The 16,574-nt window shown below is 47.3% G+C and overlaps 1 protein-coding gene across 4 annotated transcripts; it reads left to right on the forward strand.

The window, feature by feature from the left end:
* The first annotated feature begins 543 nt into the window (after nt 1–543).
* Nucleotides 544–14,196, forward strand: GOSR2 (golgi SNAP receptor complex member 2). Of its 4 annotated transcripts, none has more exons than XM_085083344.1 (6): nt 544–633; nt 2,191–2,255; nt 4,252–4,360; nt 5,617–5,749; nt 8,466–8,606; nt 11,252–14,196. In XM_085083344.1, the coding sequence occupies exons 1-6, from the start codon at nt 605–607 to the stop codon at nt 11,411–11,413; spliced, it is 639 nt and encodes a 212-aa protein (XP_084939470.1). In that variant the 5' UTR covers nt 544–604; the 3' UTR covers nt 11,414–14,196. The 4 variants fall into 4 exon arrangements, with proteins under 4 accessions (XP_084939470.1, XP_084939469.1, XP_084939472.1 ...); XM_085083343.1 differs by having other exon boundaries at nt 557–684; XM_085083345.1 differs by lacking the exon at nt 544–633 and adding an exon at nt 1,196–1,404.
* The last annotated feature ends 2,378 nt before the right edge of the window (nt 14,197–16,574 follow it).

Consider the following 16,574-nt stretch of genomic DNA (forward strand, 5'->3'; position numbering starts at 1 on the left):
GGAGGGACAGGACACGGGGAATGGCTTCCCACTGCCAGAGGGCAGGGATGGATGTGATACCGGGAAGGAATTCCTCCCTGTGAGCGTGGGAAGGCCCTGGCACACGTTGCCCAGAGCAGCTGTGACTGCCCCATCCCTGGAAGTGTCCAAGACCAGGCTGGAGCAGCCTGTTCTAGTGGAAGGTGTCGCTGCCAGGGGTTGGAACTGTACCATGAACCCATTCCATGCAGGGGATGCAGTTCCCCGACCCAAGGCGGCTCTCGCAGCTGACACCACCTTTGCTGACCGTGCCGGGAGGCTGCAGCCGGTGTTTCCGATGCTGCGAGCGGAGGGAATCCCGCAAAGATTCGTGCGGCAAGGAACACCCGAACCCTGCCCAGCCCAGCCCGGCCCTGCCCGGCTCAACCCAGCCCGGCCCGGCCCAGCCCCTCACGGCCCCGCCCCGCCCCCTCAGCCGCGCGCCACGCCGGTCCTGCAGCGCCCCCTGGCGGCGGCGCGGGGCGCAGGGGCGGAACAGCGGCACGGGAAGCGGAAGCAGCTGGAGGCGGCGGGGCCGGAAGCGGCGGGAGGTGACGTGTGCGGAGCGGAGAGGAGCTGCTGCGGGATGGAGGGGCTGTACCAGCAAACCAACAAGTGCGTGAGGGATCGGGGTGTGTGTGAGGGGCTGTACCAGCAAACCAACAAGTGCGTGAGGGATCGGGGTGTGTGTGAGGGGCTGTACCAGCAAACCGAGTGCGTGAGGGATCGGGGTGTGTGTGAGGGGCTGTACCAGCAAACCGAGTGTGTGAGGGATTGGGGTGTGTGTGAGGGGCTGTACCAGCAAACCGAGTGTGTGAGGGATTGGGGTGTGTGTGAGGGGCTGTACCAGCAAGCCGAGTGTGTGAGGGATTGGGTTGGGAGGGGCTGTGTCCGCAGACCGAGTGTGTGAGGCCCGGCAGTGTGAGGAGCGCGGGCCGGGCCGGCTGTGCGGGAGCTCAGGGCTGACCCCGCTATGCTCTCAGCGCCCTTTAAAGCGTTTCCCCCATAAAACCCCATCCCGCAGCGGGGGGAGCAGAGCCCCGGCCCCGGGTGCCACGTCAGCCCCCGGGCTTGGCCGGCCCAGGGCACCGGGAACGGTGATTCCCGTTTATTGATGTAGATTTATTTAGAACATGCCCCTTTATAAGGATTTTTGCAGCAGGGTTTGAGGAGTCCGGCTGCCGCGGGCTGCCACCTCTCGGGGCGTGTGGCTCCTTGAGAATAAATCGCACATTTCACAGATGATGCCGGCCTGGAGAGGGAGGAGTGGTGTGGGAATTGCAAAATAAGGCAAAAAGTCTCGCGGTTCTGCTGTAATTCCATATGGAATAATTCATGGGACAGGGGCCAAAGGACACAGTTAATCCAATATTCTGAATTTCCGTGGTAATTTGCTTCTTTGTCGCACTCTGTTAAGGGAGATGGGGTTGTAAGATACTTGAATTGAATCTTGTATGGAATCATAATTTCTAAATCACTGAATAGTAATACCGAGTGATGCTGTAGGGAAGAGCAGGACCATCCTGCTGGAGATCTGGAAATGCAGGAACATAACAGCAGCTGTTAGGGGTATGGGGAATGATCTTGTTCAGTTCCCATTTCTGAACTGCCTTATTTCCTTATTTTGTGATCATCAAATGGTTCAGGTTGAAAGGGACCTTAAGACCTGTTCAGTTCCAGAAGAATTTAACAACCATCAGTATTTTTTTCTTTTGTTTTCCTTTGCCACTGCTTGTCCAGAAACAGTAGTTTTTTCTTATAATTACAAGTTGTGACTTTGTGCCTCTGAATTCACATGTTGTGAGACAGTGAAAATCATTCCTTATTCACCTTCTTCTCATGGGTATCTCCTTATTGTCATCTCCAGACCAGGCTGAACAGCTACTTCTTGTAGAAGAGCTGTTCTGTACTTTTCATAATCTTCACTTTGATTTCTGTTTTTAAAAAAGGTTACTTTGCAGGTGCTTTTGAAGTGAGAGCACAGCTTGCTTCCTGCTGAGGAGCTGGGTTGGTGTTGGTCATTGGTGATGGGCTGTCTGCACTAACATTGTGTTGCTGATTCCAGTTCTGTTATAAGAAGTGCATTTCAGTTAAAGAAGGTGAAAACTGAGGTACTGAGAAATTACTTTTTAGATGTTAGCTGACTTCTCTGTTCATTTAATCTCCTGACAGGCAGGTCCATGAGGTCCAGTCTTATATGGGGCGCCTGGAGACTTCAGACAAAGAATCAGTGCACTGTAAGTAATGAGTGAGTGAGGGAGGTTGATTCAGTTTGCATCTTTAACCTTGTATGTTTTCTCATTATATTTGCAATCATTGTTGGAACAAGTTTACCTCCTGAGTCATTGTGATCAGCTGCTGAGGCACATCACCAGTTCAGAATGCATTGAAATCATTTTACTGTTTAGCTTCAATAAGGTTTTGTTTTGTATGAGGACAGAGCAGAAAAGACAGGACAAGAATTTACTTTATCTTGCTGTTATAATCCTTTAACTGACAGCCAGTGCTTATTGTGAGTGCTTCTTTCATGTCCTGGTAGAATGCCAGATTTTTGGGGCTGTTAGACTTTGGAACTTCTGGTCAGCGTGTCTGTGGAGGCCTTCAGCACAAACAGGTCAAAACCCCCACATGGATGCACTCATAGAGGTTTTAGAACACCTTGGTGTGGACAGAACTGCACATTCAGAGAATCTCTGGGCTGAGCTTCTTTGGTAGAAGCTCAGAAAGCTGAGGGATGTGACTGTGCCTGCCCTGCTGTTTTGTTATTCCCTCAGCATCCACTAACTGGAAGCTTTCCCCTAAAGATGCTCAGTGCAGTTTCTGGGGAAGATGCTGTGATTTTGTGTGCAGGAACTTAAGCAGGATGATCCTGACAATTCCTGCTGCATCAGAGTCAGAACCTGTAATTCCACCAGCTTAAGGGACGTGTGTAGAACCATTAGGTCTGAAATTGCCTTAGCAAATTTGGACTATAACCCTGTGCTCATAAATGATGTAATGAGATGCTCTGATACATGTGGCAGGACTTTTTACCTCAGTGCAGAATTGGCAGATGTATTTTGGACCTGTGTTTGAACCCTAAATTCCTGCATGAGTCACTAATAATGGGTTTCATCAGGAAGTTCTGAGGTGAAATGACACTGCATTGACCAGATGTATTTCTGCATATGTTCTCTTACCTTAAACACATTTGTGAAGCATGACTGGGCTATAGAAAGGGCTGTTAAAACTTTCATATCAAAAGATAATGACTTACTAATCCTAGTTGTGGTTTTGTGGTGGTTGTACTATTCCTTCTACAATGCCAAACTTCCCAGACTGCTTTTCACTGGGAGTGGTCTTGAAAATCCTGAAAATGAATATAAATTGCCATTTTGTTTCTGTTGCTTGAGAGCATTTCAAGAGATGGGATTACGTAGTTTACATAGTTAATAAGTGAATAAATATATGTATATATTTGTCTTTATATAATGATACAGATAGTGCTCTAGATAGTATTTCAGAATTTATGAGATAATTCTGTGGTTGAAGAACAGGAATAGGGTCCAGGAACTCAAACTTGCAGTTTGCCTTTTCTAGCTTTGAGCAAATAGTCCCTTCTTGCTCAGAAAAACGTGTAGTGGTGTTGTTTGGTGTAACAAAGGGTGCTGAAAACCGTGTGCTCTCCTGTGTTGAGTTCAGCTGCAGTAAGTGATGGAGAGATGGATTAGGACAATTTGATTGATTTGTCTCTGGGTGTGAGTCAGTTACTCTTTGACTCAGTGAGATCCAGGGGCAAAGACAAGGTTGTGTGTGCTCTTTGCTTCTCTGGGTGCTGCTGAACGTGATTTTCTGGGAAGTCCTGGCATTCTGTGGAGTAGTTGGCAGGTGGTTGATGATGCTTCTCTCTGGGTTCTTGTGAGAGCAAATTGTGCTGAGGGAGCAGGAAGGGGCTGCAGGGGGAATGTGGGGGCTTGAAATCCTAATTCAAGGAGCTGATAGGGAAGGAGGCTCAGGTGTCTGCAAAGAGCAGGGGCTTTCCCAGCTTCCTTCTCAGAGGAGGAGGGAAAGGTGAATGTGTCAAATTACTGAGCTAAAGAAGTGACATTTCATGATATTTATAGTTCTCAGTTATCTGATTATTTTCATACAGTAAGGATTTGCATCTGTCAGGTTTTACATACTGCTTTGAATGCTTTTGAGGTTTTACCTTCATCAGATTTCAAATCAAATCCTGTTTGTATTTCCTTGCAGTGGTAGAAAATGAGATCCAGGCAAGAATAGACAACATATTCAGCAACTTGGAACGTCTGGAAATCCTGTCCAGCAAAGAACCTCCCAACAAGCGGCAGAATGCCAAACTGTGAGTTCACTGCTTTGCTGGAATTTATAATTATTTTAATTAAATTTACTGAGGCCCTTTGCCTTTTGATTTGTGTGAAACCTTTATACTTTGAATAACTTATCTCTGTGCTCTACAGTAGCTAAATTGAGGCACAGAGGCAAAATCGCTTTTCTGCGTTTAACCACAGAATTATGAGAATCATTAAGGTTGGAAAAGGCCTCAAAGATCATCAAGTCCAGGCTGGTGATGCAGCTGGATTCATGTCTCTCTTCTCAGATGAGCACAACATGCACTTGGATGCTGTCTGTGTCACTTGCTTTTAATGGCATTTGTGGAGGTAGAGACTAAAATTCCTTCAATTGGTGTCATTTTCTCTGGGCTGTTTTCCAAGCTGTTGGTGACTGAAATAAATAGATTTCTAAAGTGAGCAGTGGTTTGAGCAGGAGGTTGGACCACAGACATCAGGGCTTGCAGTTCTTAATTAATTCTGTGACACAGTTATTAATGTTTAGTCCAAAATGCCCTTGTAGATAGTAGGGGTGGATTTCATATCACCTGTATTAAAGGAAGAGGTCAGTATCTGAAATACTCATCAATTTCTTTATAGAATCTCAGAAAGGTTTGGGTGGAAAGATCAGCTCCAACCCTGCCATGGGCAGGGATGCCTTCCACTAGACCAAGACAGTCTGGTAATCAAACATTAAACATAATCAATCATTTAATCAGGGACAGTGGAATTCTGGACATTATGTGTTTCAGCCCAGTGGAGATGTCTGAGATTTCTCCTGTATTGCCCACTGACTTTTGAGCTCCTTTTAATAAACCCTCAAGCTTAAGAACATGGTGCTAATTAAAGAAACTGAAAAGTTTCATCTTTTATGTGAAAAGGGCATCTCAAAATGGAACCTGTACAAATCCTGCCATCTTTCCAAATCTGTGTTGAATGAGGAACAGACAGAGCTATATAACTCTTGAAGGGACAATCCATGTGATAGGATGTCCAGGACAGCTCAGGAGTTCTGCTTCACATTCTGTCATTAGCCTGGAGGCTAAACAATTGATTAAAATAATCACCTGTGAAATAATCACCTGTTTAGTAGAAAAACAAGACAGGGAAGATATAAGTGTGGAATTTTGGCCTGACGTTGACCATCCTGCATCTTCTAGAGAAGCAGAACCGATCATTCCTTATTATTCATCGCTGTTAGTTTATGAAGCTCCATTGCTCATATAAAAACCACCAGAAGAGTTTTTATGCTGTTGCTCCTTTGCAGGCGAGTTGACCAGCTGAAATACGATGTGCAGCACCTGCAGACAGCCCTGAGGAACTTCCAGCACCGGCGGTACATGCGGGAGCAGCAGGAGCGGCAGCGGGAGGAGCTGCTGGCTCGCACCTTCACCACCAACGTAAATACCTGTGCCTGGGCTCTCTGTGCTCCAGGAGCTCAGATCCCTCAGGGGGGTGGCAGGCAAGATGTAAACAGGACTGTTGGAAGCTGCTGGGAGTGTGAGTAAAGGTAGAGAGTCAAAATGTGTGGGGATAAAGTACAGCTCTCATGAGGAAAAGCTGGGCTCTTTAGGCAGTAGGAAAAGGCTCCCGAAGCTGCTGCTCCTGTTCTATCCGCTGCAGTTCTGCCTGGATTTACATAGCAGTTGTAAGAGGGTGAGTGAGGTAGGTACCACAGTGTACATTTAACTTTGATTTCTGTCAAATCGCTGCCAAATCCTGAGAGCTGTGAAAAGCCTGACTTCACACACCTCACTGGCAGCAGGGGTCAGCAAACTTCAGTGTAGCCAAATACAAATCACACAGCTGGGACAAAACCTTTGCTTTTTGCCTAGAAATGAACCAAAAGTTTGTAATAACCCGAATATGTTCCACCTGTTCTTGTTAATTCTTAGTTCCTCCATTCCTTCCACCTTGGGAAGTCCCACCAGTGCAAATTGCTGGAGGAATTTTGCTCTGAATAATATAGGCTTGCTTTCCGAGTTCACTCTCCTGCAGCTGAAAAGTTAATCTTGGGGGGTTGTGTTTGTTTGGGGTTTTTAAAATATTTTTTAAATTTGTAAAAAATTTCTCCTTCCCCCCACCCCCCTTTGTTAAAGGCATCTCACCTAACATTCATTATCTGCGTTGTCAGTTAAGGCAAGGAAGAATGTGAGCAATCCTAATAACTTGAGATTTGGGTAGTTTGATGCATTTCTCAAAACCTGTTATAATGTCTGGTATTGTGTTGACTATTTCAAAATTATAAACAAGACTTGAAGGAAACACTGCAGTTTGTTGTTTTTAAACACTGTGGTGTTTCTCTGCAAGTAGGGACAAATTTTCCTAAATCTGCTGTTCAGAAATAAAAGGTATGTAAGTGGAACAATTTTAAAGAGCGGTAGCAGGCTGGCAGAAGCAAAATACAGAGTAAATGGGTTATTTTCTCCTTCAGATGTTGAAAAGTATCTGAGATGAAAGAATACATGATTGTTTTGTGTTTCTTTTTAGCTTGCTACAAAAATGTGACTTTAGAGTGGCCCTTTAATAGGACAATGATGATTTATTTGTCAGTTACCAGCCTCTTTCGGTTAGAGGTTTGCACAGTTCCTATTCATAGACACTCCTGTTCTATTAGAGATGTCAGCTGAGTGTGTGAGTAAACCACTGGAGCTTTTGGAAGCTGTAGCAGTGTTCTGAGGATTTTGTTTAATTCTAAGTTAAAGATGGTATTTATCTTTAAAGCCTTCCCTTGTACCTGGGGAAAGCCACAAGCAGCAAAGCAGAGCTGTGGTGTCATCTCATCTCCTTGGGAGGAGGGTCACAAATCTACATTTGTATCGTTATTGCTGCCTTACAATGGATAAAAAACCTTGTATAGAAATGAAATATGCTGGTTTGGAGGTTATTAAATATGTGGAATAAGAGCCATTCACATGGAAATCCAAGTGCTTCTGCTCAGAGATGTGTGAGTCTTGGTGCTGCGTTCGCGGCTCCTGTGTTCCAGGGTTGTGTGTTCTGTCACAGCCCCTTCATCCATCCCTGACAGCTCTGTTCCTAAATATTCCTTCTTCCACAGTGAGCACAACCCCTGCCCAGGCAGGGCAACACCTGACCCTGAGTCCTACATGGCATTTTCATATTAACATTTGGGGTTTTTACCAAAGAGTCTGTTCAGAGCACGCTGTGCTGTATCTGTGTGTCACCTGTAGGGCATGTGAAGGGTGTTTACCATCTCTGACTGAATTCTGCCTTCTTCTGAGTGCCTGGAGCAGATGATCATCTGCTGATGATCAAAGCAGAAGATACTTTCCTCTTACTAGTATCCAAATTCCTGCTCTAAACCATGTGGGAGCAATGAACTATTTCCTTGCCCCTCTGCATGGAGTAGTGTCCAGAGAACAGTGACCTGGAGGCCTTGACAGATTCAAGTGATCACATCCTTGCCTTCTTATGCAGTCCAGATTAGAATTTTACCCTGTTCTTTCCATTTCAAGATTCCTAGTTGTATTCCATTTCATAGTTCCTAGCTGAGTGAATGCATCTTTTCTTGAAAAACATGAAAAATATTAATTTTTAATTATTTTTATTTTTGTTTAGGTAAGGCCCTGGGTGATGAGTGAGCCAAAGCTCAGGGATCCAGGCTCGTGTCTATTTGCTCTCACTGCCAGAAATTTGCACCATGTTGTAAATATTTAAAATGTCATCTCCAAACATTTTGTTTTTCAGGCCTTTTGCCACTCAGAAATGTGGTGTGAAATCTTCCACAAGTCTTTGCAATGATCAATGACTAAGCACCTTCTTGGTGTTTACCACCTTATTAAACACCTTCTGTCAGCTCTGATGTTCTCTCTTGCAGAACCTTTCCTACTGAGATGATAAAAATTCTCTGCTTTTGCTCTTTTTATCCTTGAGATCTCATTGCAGTTGAGCAGCTGCTCAGCTTTGCCTTTCAGCTTCCTCCCTCTCTTCTCTAAATGACTCTTTTCACTCAAATACCAATGTTGTAGTTAAAACCATTACGAAAAAGAAATGTTTAAGCACAGTCCTCCAAATCCTGTTGGGTTTTTGCAGTGTCTGCTGGTGCATGTTGTGTTTCTGAGTGAGCAGGTAACTGAGTCCCTGCTTTCCCCACAGGACTCTGACACCACCATCCCGATCGACGAAACCTTGCAGTTTAATGAATCCCTGCAGAGTGCCCACCGAGGCATGGATGATCTTATTGGCAGTGGCACCAACATCCTGCAGGGCCTGAGGGACCAGAGAGTCACGTTAAAGGTGGGGGCATCATTTTTTACCAGAAAGACCCCACTTTCTCTGTGTTTATGCTGATCAGGCTAAGTAAAATCAATATATGTGTTGTTTGAGTACATTGCTCTGAGCTGAGGATGCTGGAAAGGCCCAAACTTCATTTAAACAACCTGAAATCTTTACATTTTATCATCCTGTTAGTAATATCTTTAAGATCTCTTGGGGTTAGCTGGCCTTCACCTGCAGGGCAGCATCTGGAGTGCTGAATGTTATGTTTTATTCCATTATGTTTGTTTTTTCTTGGGTGACTGTTGGTTTTTGTTCAAATCCAGGAGGGGCAGGAACTGGCTGGCAGGGAGATGTTGGTTCAGGTGAACATCACTCAGAGCAGCCACAAAGCTGGTGTAGAGCACTTGTGGTCAAGATTAGTAATAAAGATAATGCACCTCAATAGTCTCTGCGTCCCTGCTGATAACAGCTACATTTCTGCATGTCTCTTTGTGGCAAATATCTGTCTGTTCAAAACACTGACTGGTTAAAGTGATGTTAAATTTGGAGTGAAAAGCTCATGGACACAAAAAACTTTTTAATAGGAAGTGTGTGGGAAGGAACTGGTTTCTGAAAAATACAGGGAAGTCCCTATGTCTGTTGTATTCATCTTCTCATGGGGATAATCACTGTTGTCAGTTTTGTAACATTGCTTTGTTTTGACATCTATTTGCCAGATTTAGGCATTTTTAATGGCTAAAGTCCCAGATTTGGTCAGGTTTATCACACCTGCAGCTCCATGGTGTGGCAGGTAGGGCAAGCCTGGTCTACACTGCAGCTGGCACACAGGGAGCTGAGCTGGGTGTGCATGGACACTTTGCTGTCCTTATCCCAGGGTTCCAGGCTGCCTGTGTTCCCTGAGCCCTGCACAGGACCAGCACAGGGGCCAAAGCGGGGCTGTAGCTCCTTTTCTGCTCCCTAGTCTGGTGACCAGTCCCTGCACTCACAGATGTTACATGGAGACTTTAAAGCAGAGTTCTTTCAATATGAGGTTTAGCTTCTTGATTCAGGTTACTTGTTCACTGACCTGGTGAATATGGATTTGTTTTTAGACAAGGTCCATCACTAGAAAAACTTGGAAGAAAACTCAGTGGGTGGTTCAGTGTTCATTGCAGAGGAATGGTGTTGCTGAGCAGTCTGGCCAGGGAGGGCTTCTGCTGCCAGCTCATGAGGAAGAGGCTGGAAGGACTCATTACTAGTGTTGGGAGAGGACTGGGGGTTGTGAATACTTCTTGGAAAGAGCACCTTCCTTGAGGTTCCTGCATCCCTGGGAGGATTACAGACATGTGTCCACTGCGCTGAGTGCTGGGTTGCTTTGGTGGCTGATGACATTGGCCTGGGAAATCCAGTCATCAGTGTCCCTGTGCCGCACACAGGGAATTGGAGTTGGTTCTCCAAGCTGAGAGGTCACTGATCCAAGGTAATCTCTGATGAGGGACTGGATGAAGCACTTGGATTCTGGAGGGTCCCTGAGAAGGAGGTGCATCCCATCACAGGTCAGGAAAGCTCAACCACAGCTGGCCAGTGCCATATGGGAGCCCTGGCAGGACCTGGTGCCCCACAGAGATGAGGAAATGCTGTTTCTTGTAATGGCACCAGTCTTGCTGGCTGGCTGGCAGTGACTGCCTGGTTCCTGCTGGATCTCTCTGGGCCTCCTGGCTCCCCTCCAGCCTGTGCCAGACACATGAGCTCGGGTCAGCCCTGCAGCAGGGAATTGCTGGGTGTCTGTCCATGGCTGCTGATACACACAGGCTGTGCTTTTGGGGCCCTCATGTTCCTGGGTGTTTGGGGGAATGTTGCTTCTCCCTCACAGTGAGGAAATAATCTGTTCATATTCCTTTTCCCCCTTACTCAGTTTTTCTTACACTGACACAAGCTTTGTTGCCCGAGAACAGTCTCTGTGTGCAGCTTCCCTGGAAAGGTCCTTCTCACCTCTTGTGCCATCAGGACTCTGCAGCCCTGAGTTCTCTCCCTTCTCCCCACTCAGGACCTGTGCCTGGAGCACATCTCTGTGCCTGTATTTCATACTGTTTCCTCTGACCACTGCCCTGAAATAAAGCAGGAGGATTCCTGCTGTGTCCCTGCTGCTGATGTAATGGTGGGATCCATATTCCTAATAATACCAAGTGTCCTGCCTGCAGCGCCCTGTGCTTTTCTGTGGAAGGATTTCAGAAAATGGCATTAGTTACACATTTATCTGCCTTTTTTCTGCCATTACCCTTCTCTGAACCTTCTCTGTCTCTGTTGGTATGAACTGTACTTCAATGAGGGGAGCTCTGCACAAAACCTTGGCTGAAGCTCTTTTTAGACTGTGACTGAAACAGTACCAGGAAAACTCTTACTCCTCCCTAGGGAGTGCATTTTTCTGAGACACTTTTTTTTTTGCCTCTGTCCAGACAGATTGTTTTGTGCCTTTAACCACAGTCCTGTTCATGTGCATGAATTAATTAGTCCAAACATTCAGTTGTTTCCAGGCCACCTCCTGTGGAATGGTAGGGATGGTTGGCTGAAATTGCATGGATTAGAATACATCACTCACCACCCCTGATGAAATACTCTTGGACTGGACTAAGAAGGCTCAGAGCATGAGGGTAATTGTGTCTTTGCTGTGTTGTTGTCCTCAGGGCACTCACAAGAAGATCCTGGACGTTGCCAACATGCTGGGACTGTCCAACACGGTGATGCGGCTGATCGAGAAACGCGCCTTCCAGGACAAGTTCCTCATGCTGGGGGGGATGGCTGTGACCTGTGTCATCATGTTCCTTGTTGTGCAGTACCTGACATGAGCTGCTGAACTCCTGCAAGAGGACTGTCTCCAGGACTGACTTGCCTCTGGGTGCTGCTTTGGATGAGCCCTTCCCGTGGACTTCAGAGTTTACAAATCCCACTTCGACAGTGTCATATGGAAAGCACGTCGGGAAATGGATGTGTCTGGGGACGCTGTGCTTGACAATGGCCCTGTGAAAATAACCCCTGGCCTTTGCTGCTCTCACCTCAAGTGTGCAGGTTTAAGGGTCTGGTTAGTAGGAAGCAGAAGTGAACATTGTGCCCAGCTGTAGCAAGGCAGGAATGTCCCCTTTGGGCACACAGGGATGGGAGGATGCAAAGGCACAATGTAGGATGTAGTGAGTCTTTCCTGTGCTGGCCAGCACTGACCTGACCCCTGCACTTTGCAGTGCAAGAGTGGCACAGAGAACTGCTCAGTGTTCATGGGCCTGAGTTCAGCCTGTGGGACTGAATGTGCAGAAAGAGGTGGGAAGTGAAGGGCTCCCATCTGTGGTTCCATTTGCTTGGAGGAGGAGGATGTGTGGGGAAGAGTCTTTAGAGCACGGTTATAACCTCAGTTAACTTCACACACAGTATTAACCAGCAAAGATCTCTGTGGTTTAGGCTGAAATGCTGCTCTGCTCATCTGAGGGATGTTCTGGTTTCTCTCTCTGCCCTGCTGCTTCCCAGGGGATGCCAAGTGCCATGGTCCCTCCTGCTTCCACTGGGATGCATGTCAGGCCTGTGGCATCTCCCTGGGCCTCCTGCCAAATCCAGCCTCCAAAACTGACATTTCTAATGCTGGAGCACAGAGGTTTGGGGAGCTGTGTTCATTTCCTGAGGTGCTGGTTGGGTTTGGGGCTCTGGACCTGGAACTTCTGAGTGGATGGAGCAGGTGAGTCCTGCTGTACTCCCTGAACGTGTGGGATTGTTCACAGAGCTGGGATGGACTCTTCACACCACAGGATCAGCACAACAGGCCTGGCACTGAAAATCAGCCCTGGTCAGGGGAGTTTCCTCAAGTTTGTGCCTTGGGATTGTGACGTCCCCATCCTTGGGAAGGGTGTTTCCTTTGCACCTGTGGAGTTACTGTGAAAGACACTTTGACATGTCACCTCCCAGGGGTTGTGCTGGCTGGCACTCACTTCCTTGGGGTCATTCCCTGTCTCAGTGAAACACTGGAGCTATGAGATCCTCATTTCAATCCAGCACTGCTTCCCTGCAGCCTGGGGGGAGCCTGTTAGAAGGGCCATCCTGGGATTTTGGGCATCATCCATTTCAATCCCCCTCCAGATCCATTCCCATCCCGATGTGTGGCAAGTCTGGAGCATTCCCCAATGTTTGACAGTGGCACAGAAATGTCATATCCAGATGATGTGGCCTTGTGCTGGCAGTTCCTTCCTTGCTGTCTGTCTGGAATGGTTGTTGGTCTCTGGATTAGTAACTAATCACAAATTCTACATTCTGTCCTCTCTGCACTAAGCTTTGCTTTCATTATGTGGCCTGTTGCAAACTGGGAGAAAAAGGGTTTTAATAACCGAAAAAAAAAAATTAGAATTTTAGGGAATGTGGACAATGAAACAGGGCCATGCTGGTGGGCAGAGCTGGGGTGGAGCCCAGCCAAACACCCCAAGTGACCAGCGGCCCCTGGGCCAAGGGCTTCTCCATGTGATGCTTCCAAAGTGTTTCCTGCTCTCAGAGTTCTCCATTTGTCCAGGTATTTCCAAGGAAATACTGTAGCAGAGCAAGCATAGAACTAGTTTCCATTTCAGCTTAAGGAAGCAAGGAATTAAAAGAGGGAATCTGCAATGATGGAACATCTGTCTTGCTGTGTCTGTAGTAGAAATCATAAATCCAAATTTGCCTGAAATTTATTTAGGATAGGAAATCTGATGGATTCAGCCCTTGAGAGAGCAGCTGAGCACTTGCAAGGGGACCCTGGCAAATTTCAGTTTCAGTGAACTGATCCAATTCCACTGGATTTTAGAGTGTTGAGGGTTAGAGTTTAAGGCTGTCATTGTTTAACGTTTCTGTAGCTGTGACCTGGTGTAGGAGGGTTTGTCTTACACCAAAGTGGGACTCTGGCCAATCTCTTTCCTTTTGGGCTGTGGTAGGAGCCATAAGATATTTGGAACTGCATTTCATTTTCTGAGCCTAGCTTGGCATTTTAATAGATGTTTTCCTGTTTCTTTATTTTGCCTTCTGGAGTCTCCTTGTCCCTGCACAGGCTGATTGCCCCTTGGTGAGCCAAGTGTCCTTGCTACCCATGGCATCCAAAGGTGACATGTGGTGCTTGAAGGAACCACCTGGGGAACTAGATTTGGGGACGTGACATCAAACACGTTTGTAGTGCCTGTAAAGTCCAGAGAGATTTCCAAGGGCATCTGTGCTCTCAGGTGGTTTATGTGAAACCCCAAAAGCCACCATTGCAGTGGGACATGGCAGGGACATGAGTGGTTCCTTCAAGCCCCACATCTCCCCTTTGGATGCCATGGGAAATGAGCTGGAGCCCTGGTGGGATTGTGGTCCCTGCCAAAGGAAGTGAGCCAGAGCTGGAGCCCTGGAGGCTTTGCTGCTGTAACTCTGTGCTGGTTCCTTCCTCACTAAACACCTCACTTCTGCTTCTGAACTGTGGCACGAGTTCCAGCTCTGGGAGGAGCTGCTCTCTCAAGGAGGGGACTCTGGGGGAATTCACCTGCCTCTGGAAAAAACTTTTTACCAGTATTTTATAAAAAAAGGAGCAAGGGTGGGACGTGATTCATGTGATGTTCTGTGAATAAAGATTTTTTTCAACCAAAATAAAGTGGTGGTGGTTGTTGGTTTTTTTTTTTTTTGGGGGGGGTTTTTTTTTTTTACCTTTACCAACATGTTGTGGCCAAAATAAACAAGCAGGAGCAGTTCTAGAATTGATTGTGGTTCACTGCAGATGGAGGAGAGGTCTGCAGGGAAGGGGGCCACGGGGCTGTTGTGGGGGCACCCATTTGCATTGCAGCAGCAAATAGGTCCCACTGCACTGGGGTTGGAAGAAGCAGGCAATGCTGAACCTCACTGGTCAGCCTGGTGGGATGTGACAGGGTGGGACAGCCCCAGAGCTGGTAGTGGCTCGGAAGGGGGGATGGAAATGGGTGAGTGCTGGAAAAGGAGTGGGAGGCAGCTGGGGGCACATCCAGGCCCTTGCTGTGCTCTGCCCACTCCCCATTGGGCCCTGAGAGGGGCCAACCCTTCCTCTCCCCATGCCAGTGATGCAGGTGGGGAGTTCTAATTAAGAGCACTGAAGGAAGAGCTTGGAAAGCAAAATGTGGCTGTCGATAAAGAGATTGTGGATTTAAAATGTGAGATCAAGAGGTTGGATTATCTTCCTCTTGCTCTTATGTTTTGAAGTAATTCCAGTTCCCCACAGCTACAAACCACTTATTAAATCTAAAAACACCCAGCAAAGAATGCAGAAAGTTGTCAGTGCTGTAGGTATGAACTCGATGCAGAGGTGGGACCAGCCTGTGGCAGTGCTAGGCTGGGGGAGCACAGGCTCCTGTCCAGGGTGGGCCCCTGAGGGACTTTGATGCTGTGAGCAGCAGCTGGAAATGGGACTGATGCTTCAGGAGCATGTTTGAGTGTGACTGAGCATGTGGAAGAAATCCAGGAAAGGTTTTATGGCCTGGTTTCAGCTGTGATTAATTTTCTCCCCAGCAGCTTGTCCAGGGCTGTGTTTGGGATTCAGTATGGGAATAAAGCTGATAACACAGGGATGGCTTGTGTTTACTCTAAATCAAGGACTTTCCAGTTTCCCAGGCTCTGCCAGTGAGCAGGGCCAGGACAGGTGACCCAAACTGGCAAGAGGGATTTTCCATACCACAGACAGTCATTCCCAGTATATAAACTCGGGGCAGGGTGGGCTGGGAGGGGACAGAGAGTGTTGAGAAGTGTACTGGCCACCACTTGTCTGTTTTATCTCCCTCATTATTTTTTAATTATTACTATTTATATCTTACCTTGTTTCAATTATTAAATTGTTCTTATCTCTGCCCACAAGTTTTACTTTATTCCCTCCTGATTCCCCCATCCCTCTGGGCGGGGGCACTGAGCTGTGATGTTTAGTTGCTGCCTGGGGATAAATCTGCGAGGGAAAAGTTTTTAAACGAAGAGACCAAACCAGTCAGTATTTGAGCACCTAAAACCAGTGAATTGGGCGTAAGGTATGTGCAGAATAGAGGGGGAGATTATGAGTGATAAGAGGTGATGACTGGGTGGGACAGAATTAATTTAGAAGGAAGATAGTTGAGATAAGTACCAGAGGATGTTTGTACTCGGCCAGGAGCCAAAGCCTGCTCTGTGTGCCTCTCCCTGTTCACTCTTCCTCAGGTTAACCCTGGAAGGTCTGAGCACGAGGGGCTGTGTTAAAAATCAACCTCCTTTAGTGCAACACACAGCCCCTGCTAACACTGCTCAGGACTGGATGTCTCAGATGGAAGAGGAAAATGCCTCTTCCTGGGCCATAACAGGTGAAGGTTTCATGGTTTCCCAGCCCTGTGGAAAGGGAACAGCTCTGCCACATCCCTGCCCCTGCCTTACTTCCTCTCCCCAAGGTCTGCGGGTGATGGAGCTCTCCCTCCACCAGCCCCAGGGGATTCCTGGCAGGGAGTTTCCCTCTTCCCCCCAGGCATTGTTAGGCTCCTGTTCCACCACTCTTGGATGTCTTTGTGCCTCGGCTTAGGGAGGGGAAGGACCAAGAACAAAGGAGAGGGGAGAGGGGAGTAAGGGATCAAAGTCATACCAATGTTCTGGAAAGAGGCAGTAGAAATTACAGCCCAGCAGGACTGGAAATGATACTGGAGTTGCAAAATATAGGGCAGGAATATTGTCAGAGCCCTTGGCTGTGCTGCACACACCAAAGGGGAGCTGCTGCCTTGTGCCATTATGGGATGGCTGCATCAGGTGTGGAGGGATGAGGTCAGGAAAGCCAAGGCACAGGTGGAACGGGACTTAGCAAGGGCTATAGGTGAGAACAGAAAGGCCAAGGAGAGTGCATCCTCCTACAGAAGGGAGAAATGGTGGCTGTAGGGAGCTGGGGGTGTCCAGCCTGGAGTAGAAAAGGCTCCCAGGAGAGCTTCCAGTCCCTAAAGGGGGCTTATTAAAAAGAGGGAGAGGGACTTACACAGGCAGTGATAGGACAAGGGGAACAAT

The sequence above is a fragment of the Lichenostomus cassidix genome, chromosome 27 (assembly GCF_008360975.1).
Source record: "Lichenostomus cassidix isolate B80296 chromosome 27, HeHo_3.0, whole genome shotgun sequence".
Classification (NCBI taxonomy): domain Eukaryota; kingdom Metazoa; phylum Chordata; class Aves; order Passeriformes; family Meliphagidae; genus Lichenostomus; species Lichenostomus cassidix.